Here is an 18,975-nt window from a genome sequence, read left to right on the forward strand (position 1 = left end):
GTATTTACATTGTTCAGTCTTGTACATCTGTAGGAAACTATAAAGGAAAGAGGGATTAAGTCTTCTGGGATTCTGAAGACTTCCAAGAGAACAAGTGTGCTGGATATAAGGCAGTACTTTCCCATCCTATTGTCAAAATACTGTCTGTGATGGATCCAGTGTCTTCTAGCCAAACGGTGGCTTTGATCACTCAAGTTATTTCTTCATGCTTGTAAATTAGTTCATGTTCCTCATGTTCTTCAATTAGTGGCATATATTCTGCCATTGAAAAAATACTATGGCTTTATTATGGTTTGCAGGGGAAAAAGTAAAGAGAAAGAAATTTACCTATAATTCCACTCCCACGGTGGCAACTATGATCATCTTGCTAGTCATGTGTGTATTTGTGGACATACACACTCTCTCCTTATTTTAAATTAGAATGTAAATCCACTTTTGATCCTACTTTTTAATTTACTCTTAGGACATGCATTTCTCACTTTGTAGTTGTGCGATTAAAAAAAGGTATATTATCAAATCTATGTATCATAATTTACTGTTTTTTAAACCTATTTTATTCTTAAAGCTTTTGAATGGTTTTATTTGTTTCCTCAACTTTACCGAGGTATAACTAACAAAATTATTTAAGGTGTATAATGCGATGATTTTTTACATGTATGCTTTGTGAAACACATCACCTCACATGGTTACTATTTATTTTCTTTTTTGTGGTGAGGACACTTAAGATCTGCTCTTTTAGTAAATTTCAAGTGTACAATACAGTATTATTAATTACAGTCACCGTGCTGTGCACTAGATCCCCAGAACTTACTCATCTTATAACTAAAAGTTTGTATTCTTTGACCCACATCTCCCCTCATAATTTACATAATCATGTTCATATTAAGGGACAGATTTAGGTGGTTCACAATATTGTGCAATTTGTCAACAGCTTTGTTAATGTCAGGTTTTCTACATTTTGAATTTTTTTCTTAAGAAAATTATCCATCAATGAAATTTCTGCATCAAATTGATAATACTGTTATTTTCTTTTTTTTGATTAATTAATTTACTTTTGGCTGCCTTGGGTCTTTGTTGCTGCACGCGGGCTTTCTCTAGTTGTGGCGAGCGGGGGCTACTCATGGTTGTGCTGAGCGGGCTTCTCATTGTGGTGGCTTCTCTTGCTGTGGAGCACGGGCTCTAGGCGTGCGGGCTTCAGTAGTTGTGGCACGTGGGCTCAGTAGTTGTGGCTCGCGGGCTCTAGAGTGCAGGCTCAGTAGTTGTGGCTCACCAGCTTAGTTGCTCTGTGGCATGTGGGATCTTCCCCGGACCAGGGCTTGAACCTGTGTCCCCTGCGTTGGCAGGCAGATTCTTAACCACTGCGCCACCAGAGAAGCCCAATACTGTTGTTTTCTTAAAGGTTTGTGATAATGTATACCGGCAATGGCTCAGGGTAGCATTATCTTTGCACTTATTCTTGTAGTGAACATTTTTTTAAGTTGAATCCTACCTTGAATACTTTACTGCAGCTGGGTTTTCTAAGTTTATTATATTGTGTAGTTTTTATTCACAACCATAAATATATCTCTACACCATTTTTAGTGGGTATATATAGTATTATATTATATTAACTTACCATAGTTTGTTGAACCAGTTTTCTGTGCTGAGTAATGAGTTAACTGCTAGTATAAGTTTTATTATGTAATTTTCTGGAACTATGTGAGGGTGAAATGCAAACATTTCTTCATCCTTTAGCATGTTTTTTTACCTGTAGAGTTCGAAGGTTCCTATCTTTAAGGAGTTTATAAGGCTGGTCTGTGATTTAATGGCTTTATTTTGCCTTTGTTAGAAGATAAGGACAATATTGGGATTTATACTCAAGGAAGGAAGCTTAAAGGTGCAAATACTTCTTTTGGAGAGTAATTTTGGAGTGAATATTTTGGCAAATGTTACTCTTTTTCTGTTTCCAGTGCTAATTAAGATTTTATATTCTTTGCCCTAAATAGGGATTTTTTTAAAAAAGAAAATGATATTACTGGAAACAATTAAAATTTCTAGATAATAATAATTGCAACAGCAAACATTTATTAAGGCAGTACTACATAGCACTCATTAAGGGATTTGTGTGCCTTATTTCATTCATTATTTTATTTAATCCTCACAAAATCCCTAAGAGGTAGGGCTTTAGCGTATAAATGATGCAAAAGACATTTAAAAAACATCTCCCATTTCAATAAATGGGTAATTAAAAAAATTATTGTTATTCCTCTTTTTTGGATATGGTAACTAAGGCAGAGAGGTTTAATTATTTGCTGATGTCATAGAGCTGGCAAGATAAGCAATAGAAAACCATATTTAGGAAAATCAGGACGTCCTTTCTTTTTGACTTACAACAAGGGTTTAAGCTTTTTAAATAGTTTTGGGTAGTATAAGTACCATTGCCATTAGAGGTAGGCCTCATGGGGAACTCACAAAGTGTGTGTAGGATAGGGCTTGCCAAGGTGAATCAGAAGAAAAGACAGTATAAAGAAAACCAGGGAAAGAAGAATTGGGTTGTCAAACTAGCTTGTCTTCTGCCCTCTTTCCTGACTGGGGTCGAGTTCAGTGTTAACATTCTGGTCCAAATGCTTCTTTCGTTAATAATTTTTACTTCCCTGTATCATAGAAAAATTTCCCCATGACAAAGTTCACCTTTTCTTTAAACTATTCTGTGTTAGTAAACATTTCAGATACCTTCAAGGAATTTAGATAGCACGTAGGAGTCGTTATTTGGTTAGATCTGGCTATAAAAAAGGAAATCAAACCATTTATTTTTAAATGTGGAAATCTGGGTGCCATTAAGACGCCTCTCTTCTTGGCGCTTCATATGGTGGCACTATATTTGGTGGTGATGAGTAGTATGCAGTATAAAATGTCAGAAAAGTAAGTGTATGATAAAAATGCCTGGATGCAATCAAGCTGACTTCTTTTAATTCAACTACTAATGACTTAAATCCTGTCAGCTCTTGATTTTCAATTAGGTGCAATACTGCTCTGCGATCTGATTATATTTGCCCAGGCTCATTTCATAGCGTGGTACAATTTAGGATACCCCAAAATGCAAATGAGGTGTTTCATTAGGGAACTAAATTTGTGTTTTTTGGTTTTCCCACAGCAGTTCCGAGGAGCATCCTGGGGCCTCCAAGCCTCCAATAAGCTCCTCCAGTATGACATCACGCATCTTGCTACGCCAGCAACTCATGCGTGAGCAGATGCAGGAACAGGAACGCAGGGAGCAGCAGCAGAAGCTGCAGGCGGCCCAGTTCATGCAACAGAGAGTGCCCGTGAGTCAGACACCAGCCATAAACGTCAGTGTGCCCACCACCCTCCCCTCTGCCACCCAGGTGCCAATGGAAGTCCTTAAGGTACGTGAGTGTCACTCTTGTTGGTTGGGCCAAGCCTTCTTCTTCTTCAACATTTTCCATTTTCTAGGTGTTTTATTTATCTTATCGTGTATTTGGTTATATTGACCCATGTGAATCATATTCATAAATGTCAACTCCATTGATTTCTACGTGGCTTTGCATTTCCAAAGAAGGATGCCAACTAACTGTAAATTTAATAGTAACCCTCACTAAATGGGGGAAGAGTGTTGATGTTTCATGAGAAATTACAAGGAGCAATAGAGGTTTGTTATGTTATCTTCCCATCTTTCTTGGGGAAAGTTTCAAAATGTACAAGTTATCTGAAATGAGCTTCTTCTAATAGCTTTTATATATTTTTTCCCTAAATACGTTCCATGGCCATTCTTTAGTTTTCTTCTTTCTTGAGTAAATAATCTTGGCTGTAGAATCTGATTCTTTTAGAAAGTCTCTTCAGATATAAAACAGTAGAAACGCTTTCTACGCTTTAATAACCAGACTGCATAATCCTTTAACTGAAGTGAGTTGTCTGTTTTGGGTCCCTTTGATTTCTTGCTAGAGTAGAAACTGCAGGAGCTTGTTAGCATCATTCTACTGGGGACATATAGCTTCCTAATTACCACGGGAAATTGTAAGGAGTCTAAGAATAGAATTCCATCTCACACATGGGTCCTCCACATCACATTGGGAGTTACTCCTTGTTTAAAGATACATTCCAGGATGTTAAAAAAAGAAAAGACATTAGGTTAGATTGAATTTCTCATTATCATTTCAACAGAGTGCTATTTAAAAAATTAAAATTTGAGGAAAAAAGCAAATTGAGCAATCTTACTAATGAAGAAAAATGTGTCTTAAGTCAAATTGGCAGTACATATTTTTTATTATTTAAATTTAGAAAGATATAGCACATTATTTAGATGTTTTATGTTAACGTCAAATGTTTGTTTTAAAACGAGTATTGAAAAATAAAATAATAAAAACAGAAAAAAAAGATAAACATTCCAACTCTTAAATGTGACTGATGCAAATAAAGTTAAAAGAAAAGTAACAGGACTTCCTTATTTTTTAATATTTTTAACCCCATCACCTAAGTATTTCATTCGGAAGTGTCCCAAGTATTACTGTTTATTAAACAATGTGAACTTCACCCGCCGGTGATTGATTGTTGGGCATTGTATTCATTTCTGTGCTCAGAAAAAGGACATCTCCCACTATTTAAAGTTTACTGTGAAAGCAAATAGAGAGGATGCTGTGTTTTCATTGGGAAGCAATCTGTGATTCTTACCAGGAAGTAGGAAAGGGATTCTTTAAAAACAAATTTTAAGTCAGTTGTTTTCTTATTTGCAGAGACTCTTAAAACGTAGTGATGAAGTACTGAAACTCTTGCATAGAGAAACCAATTAAAATTCTGTTAGGGTGGAAAAGATCCAAATGGTTTAGCATAAAATTTTACTCCAATGTGATTGAAGTTCTGGGTATTGCCACAATTAATAGGTATTTTATGCATACCCTCTCCCCCCTCCCCGCCCAAGTAAAGGCAAGGTTTTCTCTTGGAAATAGATTTTACATTAAATCTTTCTGTTCTGCTTGGGTGAAAATTGACAGTCACTAGGTTTTTACAGATCTAAGATTTATTTAAGTTGTCTGGTGTTCACAAGAATCATAATTGTTTTGCCTATACCTTAGATTATTTAAACTTGTATGAATTAAGTAATAATAAAATAAAATGTGGAGAAATATGTGTGTTTTACTTACTATAATAGTCTGTTTTTTTAACCTGAAGGACAAATTTTGGAAGAGATGACACGGACTTGTGTTAGTAGTGGTTTATGTCTAATTCAAAGGTAATTCTTGATATTATATTAAAATATATTAGCTGAAATCTATATTCCTATTAAGGCAGTTATATCCAGTGGAAGAGAAATTACCCAAATATGTTGAAAAATCATTTCCATATCATTTTTAAAAGGGACATCATCGTTTTAAAAAGTTTTTATTACTTAGAATATGTAATCGTGAAATGATTAAAATTTAAATCTATACTAATTGGTTTGAATAATATACCCGTGTTTCCTTATATGTTACTATGTCCTGGTAACACTGGCCTTAGCTGCAACCCTCAATTTAGTTATGCCAGAAATATGTCCTAAGTTAAAGCATGAATAAATTGTTAGAACTGGGAGACCTAATCTAAATAAAAATGAACAAGTGGTAAATTTATATTTCATACTGAATTAGTTTAATCTCTATTTAACTTGTGCTTTTTTATACTTCATTTATATAAAGTAGTGAAGTGTGTCATATAAATGAAAAGAAAGAAGTGTAGGCATAGCAATGCGGATAGGTTTGGTAGCTATTTAGACAGATTTTAGTATCCTTAGGTAGGTGGAAGATCAAATAAAAATATATGATTTCGTGTAAGATGGCATTCTAAGAGCTTCAAATTACAGTTTAAAGGAGAGTATCATAAATGATTACTTCAAATACTTAAAATACTTAGTACTTTATGAAAATATTTTGCATATTTTCAAAAGTTTTATGTATGAAAATATTATGAATTATTTATTACGGAAAGGTGAGAGAAATGTTTTTTTCTTTTCTCTTTTATAGTTTTTAAATCGTAAGCATATTATTATGAAGTAAATGGTTAATAGAAAAACAGCTAATTTGCTTAATCTTGGCCCATTTTTCTATGAATATACATTTTCAAGGCGTAACACTGAGTGTACTAATTTATACATGATGATACAGATTATTTTGAATAAATATCCTTTCTAATAGTATAGTCTGAGTAAATTCATCATTTAATTTTTAAAGATTTAAATTGCTGAAATAGAACATACCTGCTTCTCAGTGGAGGTAGCTGTGTACAGTCAGACATGCTAGCGTGTGCTGGAGAGTCCTGGGCAAATCTCTCCTTCTCCCACTGGTTTGCAAGAACTTGATAGAAAATCACACACACAAACTCATGTTACCAACATTTTGCTGCCAGTGGGTTGAATGACTGATTTTGAAAAGCTAAATTAGTGTTTTCTGGTTAATCCCTTTTCTTTTGTAGAGTTATGCTTAAAATGTGAAGCTTTATAAAACATGTTTTAAATTGTTGACAGCTTCTAGTAAATTTAGGACTAATCTTTGGAATTCATAGGGATTGGAAATTCGCATTACTTATTCCTCACATGGTCGTCGTTCAGCCTATAAATTCATGAAGCTTTGCAGGATTAGCCTCTGGTTTCTACATTGATTTAATTGATTTATGGCTTTATTCATACTATTGATTTTTATGTTAGGCGACATGGAATGATTAATCGTATTGCTATGTATTTACATATTGGAGATATCCTTTAGGTTTCTTAATAACAGCCCTATTCAATTGGGTATTGTAATTTAAGGATGCTTCTTTGTCATTAATGAACCAGTTCCTGGAGTGCATGATGCATTTTCCACAGTAGTGAACAGACTCTGTATGTTAAACTGCAAATGAACAAAGTATGTCATTAAGAACCATTAATGGAAGCGGTTTCTTCCACAGGTGGGTTTTTGACTTGCAAGCCTGAGGTTTGCAATTTGATCTATAGCTTCTTTCAGACAAAAGCAGAGGAACCAGGGAAAGGCCTTGTGGACACATGTGAGGTCTCGTGGCTGAAGAAGCACCACATAGTAACCACTGCATTTTTGTCCGCACAGCCATCAAGCATGCATTTTCACGGTCTCACCTCTCCAGCTCTGACTGATTATAGAAACACCTGGTTGCTCTAATCTTGGACTGGCAGGTTCATCAGAATTCCTCCCCCTGCATGGACTCTGACAGTGTATACCTTGAAAACCTTAGTGTATAGTTTGAAAACATTTCTTTGTTTAGAAATATATAGGAAATTGCAAAGGATTTCCCTCTCTACATGCCTTCCTTCCTTTCTTCGCCTTGGAATTTAAAAATTTAAAGGCAAGGTGTTTTCTCTGGAGTAAATTGTATATTGAATTTTTCTTTCTCCTGAGGAGAAAGGTTAAATGAATTTAAAAGAAAAAATTATGTATTTTTGGTAATTTTAGGATATTTTCTTTTAAGTAGTTTGAAGGAATTTATTTTTAAATTTTTCCTTTTTTCCAAATCATCTCAGGTAATCCAAGGAATTAGGCAGATTAGTGCAGAGTGAGAAAGGATGCTTGCTGTTCATCAGATACCGAAACACATTTTGCCAGGGCCCTCTATATTGTAAACTAAATTTACGTTGGCATTTATTTGGTGGTTGTCTCATGGTGTGGCATCCCATTTAGATGGTGATTCTAACAAGTCAGGATGGTTGGATGTCCTGTTTTCTTGTCACCATGTCCGACAACCAACATTCCATGAGATTTCACTGATGAGGGAAAGGGTGGGTGATTGAATTGCTGGCCTTTCTCTGTAATTTATGAAATCTACCTGATGTTGAATTGTCAAGGTGTAGGTTATGCTTTAGGTATAATACAGAAATAGGAAGAAGGTGCGTGAAGCTACAGGTGAGTTGGTAAGTTACAAATTAGAAGACGGGATGGCTCCCACACCCCATTATGCATTTGATTTTCTTCCTGGTTTAGGCAGGAATACAGAACCTTGATAACATCACATTGGCCAAAAGAAGCAAGAACAGATGCAGCATGTCTCAGATCGGCTTGCCTTGGTCCCCTTAGTTAGGGAACCTTGCTTCAGGTGCTGACCCCATAAGAAAGGACATCTGAGTATTCTTCTAATCCCATAGTCCATGGGCCATCATATATTTTTGTTACCAGTCAGTGTGACTTACACAAACATTCAGTGAGCTTTGATTTCAGAATTGTTTATAAACTTCGGTGTCCTTTTGTTTTTGAATCAAACACAGTGTTTACAAGGGAACATCTTCTCTTGGGGACAAAGGGATTCAATTTCCATGTTCCACAAACATCTTTTCATCTTCCTAGAGACCTTGTTTCCCTATAGGGTCTTTGAATCTCTCGGTCGTATTACTTTGATGTGTTCAGTGTCACATATAAGGTAATTTTCTTTCCCTTTAAAACTTATTTTTATTGGAACTCCACTCAATACTCTGTAATGACCTATACGGGAAAATAATCTAAAAAGAGTGGATATATGTATAACTGATTCACTTTGCTGTACACCTGAAACTAACACATTGTAAATCATCTATACTCCAGTTAAAAAAATAAAATAAAAATTATAGACAATACTTGTTAACTTGGGACCGATTTAAGCAGTGTGGAGGGAGAATCCAGCAGGACACTCTTCCTCCCTTCCTCTGCCTCTTCCCTTTCTCGAGCTCCTAGGAGGGAAGCTGTTGTTAACAGTTTAGGGTGCAGCCTTCCTGACATCTGCTGCTTTCCAACTTACAGTTCCCTTTTGTGGGAGCTAGGTCTGAAGAAACGTATTAGGCAGTTTAGATCAGGTGGACGTAAACCCTATCTTTCTTTGTTCACCTTTTCAAATGCCATGAAAGAAATAGTTTCTTCTCTTTCTGGGTTGTCTGTACTTCTGAAAATATTGCTTTAAACTCCCTGCTCCTTAGGCAGAATGGGAACTTCTTACCCTGTGCATTGGAAACACTTAGATCATTCTGGTGCTACAAGTGTGCGCCAGTTTGCCTGGGCAGCAACCGGTAGCCCATTTGCTTCCCGTGCAAATGGGAATGCATACCTCCATGGGTAAGGGGTTAGTCATCTCAGGGCTGTCACAAGAAAGTACTCCGTAGAGTTGGCTTACATTGGTGAAATCTAACTCTAACTCAACCCAGGCTAAGTAGGGCACGCATCTCAGTAAATGTGCATTGATTAATTTCAGACGTCTTTTTCTTTCTGCACTGCTTTTAGTAACTAGGGACAAGTAATGAAATGCTGGCTGAAGAAAGTCATCTTTGCTTAGATTTTTAGGCCTGGTCCACTTGAGAGAGCAGCCCTGTGGGGAGCAACTATCTAAAACAAAATAGTCAACCTTGACATAGCTAAGCCTATGAATTAATTCCATTTTCCTGGAAACATTGAAACATCAGCTGTAATTCCATGTTCACTTGTTAATATTGGCACACAAACTGGAAATGATTTCTCCCACTATGAGCACATGGCCATTTTTATGTGGCCAAGGGGTACCATAGAATCGAGGTGGTGTGATCTCCTCAGGTAGTGGATTGGGTCTGCTGTGCCCAGTGGACACCTGAGCCATGCAGGTTTAGGAGGGTCACATTCTCTTTAGGGACGAGGATCTTTATTATCTTCTCAAAGAGCTACTTTGCCATCACTGAAGTCACCTTGATGGGTTTACATGAAGAGCAGCTGCTCATCTCCTCCTTTTCTGTTGTTAAAAGAAGCCATACTGATAGGCGCAGTCTCTTCTCATTTACACAGTTCTCATAATGCTATAACTGGAGGTCAGGGTAGCATGTTAAGGAGAGTACTAAGGTCTGGGGCCTAGGAGTGAGGACTGAAAATTGGAGTGAGCCTCTGTTTTTATCTGGCTTTGAATGGTAATTTCTTTCCAGTGTGATGAAAAGAACATCACATTGAAGAATGCATGTGACCTATAGCACATGCATTCTTAACAGGGGTTATTGTCCCCCAGGGGTACAAAAATTGGCTCTTGAAGGCCAAAAAAAATCTAAGATGTTATAATGGTTTGTGATCCTCTAAAGGGCCATAGTACAAAAGCAGATATATAGTATATGTACCTGTTACAATTTCCTGTGGTTGGGGATGAGGGGAGAGGTAGTTAGGGGGAAAAAAAAAAGGTCTAAAGAGACTGCTTAGGGGAGGTGATGATGGAAAAAAAAAAGACTTGAGAAACATTCCTGTTTCTATGCTGAATCTTTCTTAACTCCTCTCTTTGTGTTGTGTTTAGAGAATACTTAGGCTCTTACAGATGTGCCACCTGCCTTCCAGCTAGTCTGTACCTCCTGGAAAACTGTTAGAATAGTAGTCATGGTTGGCATGTCCACCACTGGGCAGTTATTACTAATGTCCCCATTTCACAGATGTGGGAACTGAGGCGAAGGGGTCAAGTAGCTCATTAGAAGTTGATGAAGCAAGTGGTACAGTCAGGATTTGAACTCACTCAGTTGGACTCCGTGGCCCCAGTTTCGTAACCATTGGTGGTAGTTCCTCTCCTACAGTGAATGACCTGAGAAACTTTAGGAGGGAGAAGTAGCAGTGTTTAGTTTCTCAGCCGACATGGTAACCTGGGACCTGTAGCAAATGTTTATTACAGATCTTCAGACCATAGCTTAAAATTTTTATAGGAATTACTGGTATAACTGTGGTACTACCTAAAGCAACTTTGAGGAGGACAGGTGATGACTGCACAGACATTAATTACTGGCTGTGTTAGGTTGTAAGCTGAACCCTTCATATCTTTTGTCTTATGTATCCCTCTAGAAGCCCTGTGAGATAAGTATGATAAGCCTGATCTTCCACAGGAGGAAACTGATGCATAGAGAGAGATAAGTCACTGAAGTCACACAGTTAGACCCCTCAGCCTACTTTATTTACTTATAACCACATACCCTGCTTCCTCTACATAGCTCAAGGATAGCCTCTAAACGTTTCTTAAAAAATCACCAGTAACAGACTATGGTAGAGCAAAGTGGGAGGTTGAAGAGAAACTACAGAGGAGTCTCACAGGCTTAATGGAAGGATACTTGATCTTAAGCATTTGAAATTAGTAAGGGGCCATCCATACTGAATAATTAAAGTATATCCCTGAGTCTCCACGATATGCCAGATGGAAAACCTGGATGCGTTCTTGCTGTATAAAAAGACCGCCTAGCCACATTGACCACTATGGTAATTATGGTTTAGTTATAGTCATCATTATCGGTCAAAAAGCACTACAGTGAAAGTTCCTGTAACAACATCCAAAAATCATAACTCAAGATGACTTATGTTCTAGAAAGCCTATTGACCTAGGCTATTACAATTCATATGCTTTATAGTTCTGTACATTTCAATAATACATTCGTATTGTTGTAAATGATTTTTAAAATACTCATTTTGGTAGACTTAGCACATATTTTTTAATATGAATTTTCTCCTGAGATTATGGTTGTATTAGAGTTTTTCTTCCCCTGCCCCACTGCAGTATGTATTATAACTTTTGCTGTATTTTAGCAGTTAAAGCTGGGACTTTAGTTCTGGTTCTTTTTCTCTTTGCTTCTAAGTTAATAATGTCAGCTGTCATAAATCTTATATTACTGTATGAAAAGGTCATGAATCTTCTTCACAATGTTACCTACATAATCCCAACAATTAAAAGAAGAACTTAGATTTGAAAGACCACCTTCTGTAGGTATGCTCTTGAACAATAGAGATTGTGGACATGTGTAAGCAAAATCTAATTTTAACATTGCCCTACTAAAATAAGTGGGTGGGATCTGTGTTTAAAAATATGTAAAGTAGTACAGTGGCTTTGCACAAGGTTAGAGCTGCAATCAGTACTAGTATATTGGCTCCTGCCCTGAATATGTCTCTTGTTATTGACTTCTTTGAGCATCAGTCTAAACTTTAAGGAAAATTTAGCTCCCAACAATACAGTAGTCTTTCAGACCTCGTTTATAAAGTTAGATGTTTTTGCCTATTAATTTATAGCTTTGCAAAAATGAGATGAATCAAAATTGGAGCAGATAAAATAGGAGGTTATTAAAGTAGATAATGGTCCTAGAAAAAGAACTGTTGTAATCACTGTTTTAAAAACTAGACAATATTCTAGAAAAGGACCTAGATGAATCTATACCAAACTGTTCTTACTCATTACCTCTGGAATGGGTTTGGAGATTCGAGATGGTGGTGGTCAAAGGCTTTATTTTATTTTTTTAACCAGGAGAGCATATGCATACATTTTTCATATAATTAAATGGGCATCTCTTAATGCATTTTATTAGGAGTCTTAGCAAAGTTTTTTTCACCTGTAACTCTTTTGAGCAGCCGAACTCTTCCATCAGGTGAGTTTACTAGATGTGTGCACATTATGTAAGTCTAATGGTCTTCCTTAAAGGAAAGATAGCAAGGTGTAAGGGTCCTGAAAATTAAAAATGAATAAAAGGATTTGAATCACCAGGTTATGACTAACTTTTTTTTTTGAATTTTATTATTTTTTTTATACAGTAGGTTCTTATGTGAATAACTTTTAAAAGTTGTTAAGAGGCCCAATGTGAAAAGCAAAATTCAGATTTCTACTACCTTACCACCAGGCATAGCTTTGTTGTAATCTCCCCTGTTGGCCCTGAGTTTCGTATAATTAAAATTTAGGAGCTAGAAATTTTGTTGAGACTTAATTAGAAGTGACAAACCAGAGACATTCCTGCTGGTTAGGAAAGGCTTAAGAAATTCTTATTGGCTAAATTACAAATATGTAACATTTTTTCAGAACACTGCATGGTAGTTCAGACTGCCTAAAGGTGACAAGATTAGCTCTGTTTTTCTAGTGAAGTAGTAAAAATTAGATTAATAAGTACCAGGCAAAGAACCTTTTCTTTTTTTCAAAAGGAATCTTACCTTGAGTACTTCTGGCTGTGGAAATCGGTGCCTTAATTAGCCACATGTTCTTTTTACCTCCTGGGAAATAAGTACGGGATAAAATTGGGGATCAAGACGTAGACGCACATTGACTTAGCACACGCCGCTAAGTAATTCATCAAGGAATGTTGGTAATTAGTCCTGCCTCTTTCAACTCTTGGCTTATTTCATAAAACCGGTTGATTTAAAATAATTCCTGCTGATTTATTACCAACACGTTTCAAGACTGAGACTTGGCTCTTAAACAAAAGCAATATTGTGCAGTGATGGAAACGCGCCCTCTTGTTTTTGCGTTTTTACAAATTCTGAAGGGCATCTATAGTCCCCTATTAACTTTGTTGCATTTTCTTTTACCCCATTCAGCATTTTCTTGGGCTTTCTTTTGTCTCTTGGTGAAGAAAAAGGGGGAGCAAATTAGAAAAAAAAAAATTCCAAGCTCTTGGAGGTTTTGGATGTGAGGTGCTTGTCAAAGTGTATTGACTCAGTGTGACTTGATGGAATTTAATTTGAATCCTTCGTCTGGTAAGACAGGCTGTCGTGATGGCCTTTGGTCCTCCTGCATTAAGTGTTTGGTGATATTAATGACAGCCAGGTTAATCTTAAAAGATTGAATTTATGAGAAGTACAGAACCTTATGACTTCAGCCTTGTAGCCTTGGTATCCAAACACTGCACTAAATTATTCTTTGGATGCCAAATTCCCCTTAATGCCAACTGATGTGCTTCATTATGCTTTGAGATGCAACCATAATCAGCATCCTTGTTGAAAAACCTGGGATTAGATTAGATGACTCAGAATTGGAGCGTATGAAGCAGATAGTCTCCAATACTTAACTGGGTGACCTTAGGCACATTTCCTGTTCTTTCTGGTTCTCAGTGTCCTCATCTGTGAAATGGAGGTAATAGTGTCTGGCCTGGAGAATTTTTGTGAGGGTTAAATGAGATAATTCATGTAAAGCAGCACTATCCAATAGAAATAGAATGTGAGCCACATATCTAAATTTAAATTTTCTAGTCAGTCACATTAAAAACAGTAAAAAGAAACAGGCGAAATCAGTTTTAACAATGTACTTTATTTAATTCAGTATATCCAAAATGTCATTTCAATATGTAATCAATGCAAGAATTACCAAGTTTTTGCATTCTCTGTTTTTTCCATATTAAGTCTTTCATACTAAGTCTTCAGACTCAGGTATGTATTTTACACCTATAGGAACATCTCCATTTAGATTCTAAATTTTCGTTGAATTACTCAATCTGAGTTTAGATATTATGAGATTTACAGTTGAAAAGGTAGATTCATATCTACCTATCAGATTGTTTCAAACACATTTAAAAGATTTCCAATAACTAAGTTGAGTATAAGTCTTTAAATTCAAGTTTAAATGAAGTAAGAAGATCATTTCCTCAGTCACACTGGCCACATTTCCAGGGCTCAGTAGCACATGTAGCCTGTGGCCTCTATATTAGCACAGATCAAAAGCATTTAGCACAATGCTGGGTTGATGGAAAGTGCTCAGTAAAGGATTCTGCTTTGTTGTTGTTAATAATGAAAAATATGAATATTAATCATGAAAAATATAAGTAAATATAGTAATTATGTTAATAATGAAAAATATAAATAAATATAGTAATTATTGTTATCAAATCCAAATTCCCATCTTCATTTGCTGCCATTACACCTACCCAACACGACTGCTTTCCTACTGCCTTCCTCCCCACCAAAGAAGACCCAAAAGTTTTTAGTCATTATTTTCTTTGTCACAACCCTTTGGAGCCCAGGTTAGTTGACATATCTTACGTATGGTCAATATTTCCTGTCAAAACACCCTTTCCCAGGAGAGCACAGCAGAGTCACCCTTGGTAATGTGGCATTTGGACCCACCTCTGCCAACAGACTTCCATTCAGGCCTGAGCAGTGACAGCTCTTAACTCGTTAGTCACACATCTTACTCATACTCTCAATCCAGTTGCTTCTCAGACCTACACATATCACACTTAAATAGCACCTGTGCAGCGTGTTAAAGATGACTAAAGCCTCAGGAACATATAAGCATCTCATCAATGTTCGTGGTGCAGAAAAGACATTGAAGGAAAAGGAGATCAGTTAATCCTAGTTCTTCTTTAAATGTGTATTCAGTAGTAGCTGAACGAACATGTTGGACATTGAAACCTACTTTTTTAAAGGAGTTTTATATATAATTTTTATTTGTGCTAATGTTGCTAAGGCAATTTCTTCCCTCAGTTAACTTGCAGTACATTTTTAGGAATTTTCAGCACAGCTGATAATTTACCAGGCACCCAAGTTTTCTGTTTTATACTAGTTTTTGACCATTTATTAAACCAGAAATAGTACACCTAAAATGACATTTATATTTTATTAGATACCTTGTCATTCTTAATGCAAACAATGAGTTGATTATACTAGAATCAGTAAACTATGTTTGAAAGATTTAATGTGTTCTTCATATAAACACTAAGAGCCTATAGAGTTGCATTTTTGTTCAGTTACAACAAGCGAGAAAAGCAAGGGAGTAAAAATATTAACCATGCCATAAGTTCCAGAAAGAAAAATCTTTCTATTGTTAGATTTTATGATTTCCTGAGTTTGGAGTTACATATTTTCTCGATGTTTATTACTTATTTTATTATCATCTTAAAAATAATATAAGTTAATAAATATGCACACCGTTGTAAACTTGATTTCAATTTTCCCAGTAGCTTTCCAAATTTATATTACAATCATATACCTAAAGAATTTTTTCAACTCATTAATTGGCATAACATTGATAGAATTCATAATACAACGTTAAGAGTATGAGACATTGTGCTCATTTATACTGACACTTAGGACCACTGACGTGATGTAAAATCCTCATTCAGCTTGACCTGAAGCTTCGGTGTGTATAACTTAACTCCAAAAGGTGTTTCTGGGAAAGTTTTCTGTAGCTCAGTGGTTCTCAAAATGTGGTCTGGGGCCTGCAGCCCCTGCATTACCTGGGAGCTCTTTACAAATGCAAATTCCCTGGGTTCACCTCAAACCTACTGAGCCAGAAACCCTGGGGTTGGAGCCCATTAATTTGTTCTAGCCAGCCCTCTGGAAGATTCTAATGCAGGCTCATGTTTGAGAATCAGTGTTGTAGAAACCTGGAAGTTAATTTGTAAGAAACATAAGTAAAATTGGGAAATGCTAGTGCAAATAAGGTCAACCTCTTAGACCTAAAGTAAACATATAAAGAGTTATGGAAATCTCCAACAGTGGTACAATTGGTAGGCACTTTGTTTGAGGAGAGAGGCGATGAGGAAGGCAAGCAAAGGAGATGTTGCTTTCAGGTAAAATTGATCAGTGGAAGTTGCAAAATATCCAATAGCTCTTTAGAGTCTTTTGGTACATCCCGTTATATGCAGATGCTTATGCAAAGTTGATAAAAATAGATTAATCCTACCAAATCTTGGGGAGATGAGTTGGGGATAAAACAAGAATAAGAAACTAAACTTACACAGTAGTTCCCACTTTAAGTCACAGAAACCACTGTGCCTTTGTAGGAACTCTGAGGGATCAATGAATCCATTTGTCCGCAAACTTTTATAAATTAAATATCCACCTTGCTTACATATATATCTCTTTTTCAAATAAATGTTGATACTGTTGCAATGAACAAAGTACAAATTAATACCAAGGCCATATATTTCATTTTATTCCTTATCTTTACACATTTTCTTAATCAACAAAAACTAAAAGCACAAATCCTAATCAAACAGGGCCTGGAAATATTTGACTTATAAAGAAGGTTAAGAGCTACTTCTTTTTAGGAAACTTTTTCTTAAACTATCAAGTGTTATTTCAGTTCTACTTCTAGAATCTATTTTCCTCTTTTTCAAATTGGATTTAGTTAATGGTAATACAGAATGCCCTTTTCAGAGTCCCAGGGACCCTAACATCTATCATTTTGCAAGCAGCAGACCCTTGATGGTCAGTCTCTGACATCAAAGGTCTTAAATGAAGTGGCCATAGTCTTGGCTTGGCCTTTTACACTGGAGCATTGACATCAACAGAAAGTGTTTTTCTTTCTTTTTCTTTTTCATTATTAGTTTTCTGCTAGAAGGCAGTATATCCAGTGCATGAGGCCAGCTTGCCCCCGGGTTGGAATAAAACAAATGTTCATTTTTGGAAGCTCTACGGCAAGACCAACTCTTTTTGATGCTGGAGTCCTTAATTTGCACACCCAGCATGCGGACCCAAGTACAGCCTTAGAAGAGGCATGGCTCACATAGGAGCCATGAAGTGCCCTTTTCTTCCACCAGAAGACATGGATTATCTTCTTACCTCCCTCCTAGTAAGAGAGGAAAATCAGAAATAACTCAAAAGATGCCTCTTGTGAACTTCTGCACTGATCATGAACCTTGTTTCCTAGACCTACTTTGCTTTTTTGTTAGGGTTTCCACTTTTCAATTAAAATTCATTCAAAAAACTCTTGCCCCTAGGTGTCTGATTATGTGTCACACCTGCCCTCTGGTTGCAGCATACATGTTTAAGGGCATAAGCTCTAGAGTAAGATGCGCAGTGCCCAAATCCTTTCTGAACCTCAGTGCCCTTGTCTGCATGACAAGGATAATGAAAGTCCCTAGCTCAAAGGGTTACTATGAGAAATAAGTGACATGATGCTTGCAAAGCACTTAGCACTGTGTCTAGCACAATACTTACCAATGTTGATCACTGCCATCAGCATTTCAACCAGAGTCACACACCAAGTCCATGATGATTGAACCACACGATGGGTTCTTGAGAAATGATCAAAACGTTAATGTTTTGGCAAAAGGTGAGGGAATTTGATTCTACATACAATCCAGAATTAATTTCTCTAGATGTGTATGGAAAATGTAAAGATTCATTTAACCAATAACTATTAAGTTACATTTCAGCAGCAAGGAATTTTTATTCTTAAAAATCACCTGACTATGCAGTTTCCCTTAACAGTGACTTTTTTTTTTGGAGCTGGAGAGTGTGATGCTTGGCCACGGTTTTTAACTTCTCCCCAAATTATACCCATTACTTACAATTCTTAGAATTTGTTTTGATGATGTACAGCCAAATTAGGCAACAATTAAATCCCTACCTATAGAAAACTCTGAGGAAAATGGTAAAAATTGGGGCTAATTTTCAAGAAACATTAATAGGTGTCAGAGGCTGTCAGAATACTCTGATTCTGAAATTAAACCTTACCTTAGAGGTTGGGAAGTCAACAATTTTGGATCTGGAACTCTGGTTAAAAACAAGTGACCATATACAATTTTATTAGCTGTTCACTTTTGTAAGCATTATTATTTTTAGGCAATTAGAGATTCAAAGTGCATTTAATCACAGCCTCTCATCTCCGAGCCCCAGGGCCCACTTTGTAGAGCCAGTCAAGTGATGGGGATCATTATCTATATTCAGAAAGTTTTCATCGCTAACCAAATGGCATAATTATTTTTTTATTATTATTATTATTTTTGCGGTACGCGGGCCTTTCAGTGCTGCGGCCTCTCCCGTTGCAGAGCACAGGCTCCGGATGCGCAGGCTCAGCGGCCATGGCTCACAGGCCCAGCCGCTCTGCGGCATGTGGGATCCTCCCGGACCGGGGCACGAACCCGTGTCCCCTGCATCGGCAGGCGGACTCTCAACCACTGAGCCACCAGGGAAGCCCCTATATAATTATTTTTATATAGTCTGCAAGTACTTTGACTCATATGCTCTGGGATTACCTGACTTCTTTACGTGATCTGCCCTTTTTTTTTTTTTTCTAGTGTAAGATCCTACTGCCCAGCTCCTATTGCTTGTAAATTATATGAAATTTTGATCTTTTTTTAGTTTTTACATTTCAGAAACGTGTCACCTTGAGTATTCTGTACTCACTAGTAACTACTTGCTGACCTTATTTTTTCTATTAAACCATTTATCTTACTTCCATGATATGTACTATCTTGAGATAAGACAAAAGGCCATTCCCTTCAACCTATCACTACTTCAACATCCCTTCAACGTTCACTACTTAACAGTTGATACTACAGCCCTGAAATCAAGCATC

The 18,975-nt window shown here is 36.6% G+C and overlaps 1 protein-coding gene across 7 annotated transcripts in view; it reads left to right on the forward strand.

The window, feature by feature from the left end:
- The window catches only part of MITF (melanocyte inducing transcription factor), a 224,225-nt gene that overhangs the window by 132,669 nt on the left and 72,581 nt on the right, over nt 1-18,975 (forward strand). For 5 of the 7 annotated variants that reach the window (XM_060022885.1, XM_060022887.1, XM_060022891.1 and 2 more), the window contains one exon: nt 3,134-3,383. In XM_060022885.1, coding sequence (XP_059878868.1) covers nt 3,134-3,383 — 250 coding nt within the window. The remainder of the gene's footprint in view (nt 1-3,133; nt 3,384-18,975) is intronic. The other 2 variants (XM_060022886.1, XM_060022889.1) reach the window with 1 other exon arrangement.

This window comes from Delphinus delphis, chromosome 10 (genome assembly GCF_949987515.2).
Source record: "Delphinus delphis chromosome 10, mDelDel1.2, whole genome shotgun sequence".
Classification (NCBI taxonomy): domain Eukaryota; kingdom Metazoa; phylum Chordata; class Mammalia; order Artiodactyla; family Delphinidae; genus Delphinus; species Delphinus delphis.